Below are 4,703 nucleotides of genomic sequence, written 5' to 3'. Positions count from 1 at the left end.
ATCCCAGGGCATATAGAGGGGAAGACGCGGTCTTGCATGTAGGATTTCAGGACATACAGAAGGAAAATAGGGTTTCGTATGTAGGATCCCCATGAAGTAGATGGATGACTATAGTTTTGCCTATAGACACAGATGGAAGATCTGGGCTTGTTAATAAATTCACAACGATCATTATGTGAAGGTAGTTACGTTGATGCTCATCTCAAAACCAACTTTGAATGAGCGGGTTATTTGTGTAATGAGATATCCTGTAACCAATCGCCGGCAAACCTGATTTATCATTTTCTTTACTTAGTCATCACAAAACCAGAACAAAAATAAAATGAATTCAGAAATTATTTAATTTCGAACTAATTAAGTAGAGTTCGCATGAGAGGAGCGTTCTGCTGGCCTGTATGATCCTTACGAGTTTAGCGTTTAATCTGATAATAATAAATTCTTCAGCGGTGGAGTACTCAGCTGCTGGAGTGTCTGGAGAGGAGTACAAGGTGCTGAGTGATTGAGGGATGCTGCTGCTGTTGCTGTTTTTCCTGTAGTTGAAGTAACGGTGGCGGCTCCTAGATTGTCTGCCAAGTGATCAGAAACTTTCTAGTGTCTATGGAGTAATGTTTGGGTCTTTTGGTCTGTGTCGTGATGCTGTGTGACGGCACGGTGTGCGAAGGTGATGCGAGTAGTGGTAGCGAATGACTGTGAGTAATGTGAGGGATGATAGATGGTAACAGTGAGGCAAACACCACCAGTGACAAATAGAGCAGGGAGACAACCCTACTAAATGACATAACCATATATATATATATATATATATATATATATATATATATATATATATATATATATATATATATATATATATATATATATATATATATGTGTGTGTGTGTGTGTGTGTGTGTGTGTTTATTATAAATAAAGAAAGCAGTGTAATGGTGAGCCATAACAGTGCAAGAATAATTCAGTGTTATTCATTTGATCAATAATAATAGAAAATTCAACCTTAATGCATAGTAACTATAGGCATCTATAGTCTGCCATTAAGACCTGCTATGCACACACGCACACACGCATACACACACACACACACACACACACACACACACACACACACACACACACACACACACACACACACACACACACACACACACACACACACACACACAAAATCAGCTGAATACGTTCCTTACATAATTCTAAAAACTTTAAAGCTTCGTAATCGAACACAACGTCCGGTTAGGTAAGATTAGGTTAGGTTCGTCAGAAAACAGGACAAGTGTTTCCTGACCGGGTCTTAGTCAGATGATGACCCGCCGTTGGAGCTTTTGGTCATCTGACCGAGGCCTTCCGCTGGCTTACTGGTCCACCCCTTTAAAAATTATGGTCAGTTATAACCATTTAGTTACTGTACAACATCCGGTTACCAACACGCGGGGAAATATTGCATAGTTAAACCTAATCTCAGTTTCATTCCCGAGAACACACTAGAGTGTAACACCATTCCAAGACCTCACTGATAATATTCTATAAAGACTCCCTTTATGTTGTACCTTTTATCTATAACGCCTTTTCAGAGACCTTCCTTACAGTGGTAAAAACATGCTCTGAGCTACCCACATGTTGCTGGAATCACAAAATGTAAACACTAGGATATTTCATTCGAAACGTTTTCAGTCAAAAGGCCGAAACGGTTCCAGTAAAATATCGAACAAAATCCCAGTACAATGTGACTATGGTCCCAGACCGAGACGGTTACTAACAGAATATCCTAGTGCTTGCCTTATTTTTTAAATTTCCCTACAATGCCTTACAAAGACCTTGATAACACCTTTACTAAGGCATTATTGTAACATTTTCAAAGACCTTCCTAGGAACGCCTTTTCGCAGGTCTTAGAACTCTTCAGCAAAGGCTTTTCAGGGTCATCTCAAGAGTCACCCTTACCTCTAGGAAAATAATGAAATTTAATATCCCATTTTTTACCAAAACATGGCAACCTTGCATAGAATTGCTAAAATTGAAGTAGTATAAATTTATCTAAGAATTTTAATAGCTATAATACGCTATTGTCTCTCCAGTGAGGCGGGCGAAACTTCAGGTGATCTAACTTTGCTTCTAAGTGTGTGAGTGTCAGATATGCAGCGTCAAGTAATATCATTGGATACGTTTCGCCTACCTGGATTGGTCTAATCAAGTCCCTGGTGGGCGAAACGTTTCCTGGCGCTGCATGTCGTTTTTTTATACTTTTGCTGGTATTATCATTTAAATAAGGTAACTTGTTTCCAAAATTGGAACTTTACCTTAACAAAGAGTAACGTCCACAAACTAAATATTCTCTACGGTACATGCTTGCTAACGCACGCTTTAAAGACACTAGTTGTTGCTGTTGCATAAAAATATTCCTGTAATTAAATGCACAATGTGTTAGCAATGACTGCATTAATTTCTGCACTTCACGAGTGTTGCAACAAGATGAACTTCGACGTTGATCACCGAGGACCTGGCGGTGTCAGCAGGCAGATCGTTGGGGGAGGTCATGATGGTGACACCAGGGGTCCTGGCGGTGTCCCATGGGGGTCCTGGCGGTGTCCCATGGGGGTCCTGGCGGTGTCCCATGGGGGTCCTGGTGGTGTCGCAGGTCGTCTAAACAAGGTGCTGATGTAATTGCTCATTTCCTCTTCTCCCGCTCACGCACATCAACCTTGGGAAATGAGACCGTCTCTCCCTCTGAGTCAACGCGTTCATTTTCCTTGCGAACATACAGTTAGCGAACCAGCAACTGTTAGTGGTGCTCCCCACTTACCAGCAACGGTGAGTGGCTCTGACTGGTGGTGCTACCCACTCACCAGCAACTCTGAGTAATAATGAATGTGAATTACTGTGCTACCCTCTCACCTCTTATACATATGGCGACACTGAGACGCTGGCCACTTGCCTGCACTTACAGTAGTGACCCTTAACTAGCCTCTACATCGCCAATTAACGCAAATTGGTCTTATAGAATCCACTACACACATTATCAGGCGCCAGATTTTTTCCTATACACTCCCCACAGCAACGCGATGAAGCCAAGTCCCATCTGTTCCTATCCCTCACGCCAGAGGGATCTTTAACGCTGACGGCGACTGACTAAGGAACGAGGCTTTCCATGAAGTAGCTTGATAAGACGAATATTTAAATTATTACTATATCTGAAAACAAGCACTAGGCTGTTATGGGTATACAACGCAGCGAGCACTTAAAGAGTCCTCAAGGTCTCCAGCTGTCGTGTGGTCACCGGGAGGCGAGAGGTCACCTGGAGGCGAGAGATCGCGTGGAGGCTAGAGGTCACTGATCTTCAGAACACAGTGAGTCCCAGAACTTCACACTTTGCTTTTGTAAGGGTAATTAGCTTTTGGAGTTGATGGAGAAAGAGAGATGGTGTCAGTTGATGAGCACCTGAGGCTGACTCGGTAGCAGGAGTTAATGCAACGCTGTGTTAAGGAAGGTATCCCGAGTAACAGGTGCTGGAGTTAAAGGACATCAGATTTGACGGGGCCCCACGCAGCAACTGTAGGAGCTGTCACACTTCAAAATTAGTTAGGGCAGCTGACACGAGTTCAAAGCTGTGCATATGCGGTGTTCACGGAGAAGGAAAATAGCCTTGGAGGGTGAAAGATGGAGAAGCCTTTTCCCTGGGCCGGAAGCTTCCTCAGATGTCGTAGATGGAAAGAGTGCTTCGACAGCCCCCGGGGTAAGGAGGGGTGGTAGTGTTTTGTTCGACGGGAAACATGCCTTCTGATGCGGGTATTAGGCTACCACTCCATTAGAGAAAATAAAGGATCACATAGTGTCCTTAGTATTATAGCCTCGTGTATATGAGTGGAGTTAGCACCTGCTGGTGTGTCTGCTCTTCTTCAGGAGCTGGTGTAACATAGTCATTGCCTCGTCGAGGCCTTCTCCAGTGACAGCACAGGCTGGAGCCACCACCCAGGGCTGAGAGTCAGGCAGTTCGGGCAGACCCATTGCCTTAGCGAGGTGTTGTGGCTCCCTGGCACCAGGCAGGTCCTGCTTGTTGGCCAGAACTAGTAGCGGTGGACGTGGCCTGTTAAGCGCCACGCACTGCGCTGTCTGCTGCTTCGTCAGTCGCTGCAGCTCCACACGGTTCTCCTCGAGGCGTTCCTCGCAGGTGCTGGAGTCCACAACGAAGATGAGAGCGTCGGTGGCTCGGGTGTAGGAGCGCCACAAGGGTCTAACCCTCTCCGCGCCCCCGACATCCCACACTAGCCAGTGACCGCCGCCAGCACGTACCTTTTCCGTGTTGAAGCCCACCGTAGGCACGGCGTTCACGTACTGTCCATAGCGTAGGCGGAAGAGCGCTGTTGTCTTCCCGGAAGAGTCGAGACCCACCAGCACCACATGCGCCGGGGGGCGCACCAGCGTCGCCGCCTCCCATAGGAGGTACTGCGCCGCCTCCACCACCCCTACCCACAGGCAGGCGCACATCCTCACGCCCACGCCCACATGCTCCACTCCTCACCGATGACCACCACCGCTCCTGACGGTGGTACGGCTTACCAGACTGCAGAAGACATGGTCGGAATGCTGATGACACCAGCCACAGCAACAGTAGCAGCAGCAACAACAGTAGGATCACCAGTGGTATCAATGATAGGATTACTGTCTACTGTCCGTCGCTCTCTCCAGCCTCATCTTCAGCAAGCCTCTGCTC

At 46.3% G+C, this 4,703-nt stretch overlaps 1 protein-coding gene across 1 annotated transcript in view; it reads right to left on the bottom strand.

The window, feature by feature from the left end:
• Positions 1-874: 874 nt before the first annotated feature.
• LOC128691110 (ADP-ribosylation factor-like protein 4C) overlaps positions 875-4,703 on the bottom strand; it is a 4,049-nt gene continuing 220 nt past the window's right edge. The window contains exon 1 of the mRNA XM_053779923.2: positions 875-4,703. This exon is cut by the window's right edge and continues 220 nt beyond it. Within this exon, the coding sequence (XP_053635898.1) occupies positions 3,860-4,477 (618 nt within the window). The 5' untranslated portion in view covers positions 4,478-4,703 and the 3' untranslated portion in view covers positions 875-3,859.

This window comes from Cherax quadricarinatus, chromosome 27 (genome assembly GCF_038502225.1).
Source record: "Cherax quadricarinatus isolate ZL_2023a chromosome 27, ASM3850222v1, whole genome shotgun sequence".
NCBI lineage: Eukaryota > Metazoa > Arthropoda > Malacostraca > Decapoda > Parastacidae > Cherax > Cherax quadricarinatus.
The sequence above is the reverse complement of the archived record's forward strand: the minus strand, read 5'-3'. Positions and strand labels throughout refer to the sequence as shown.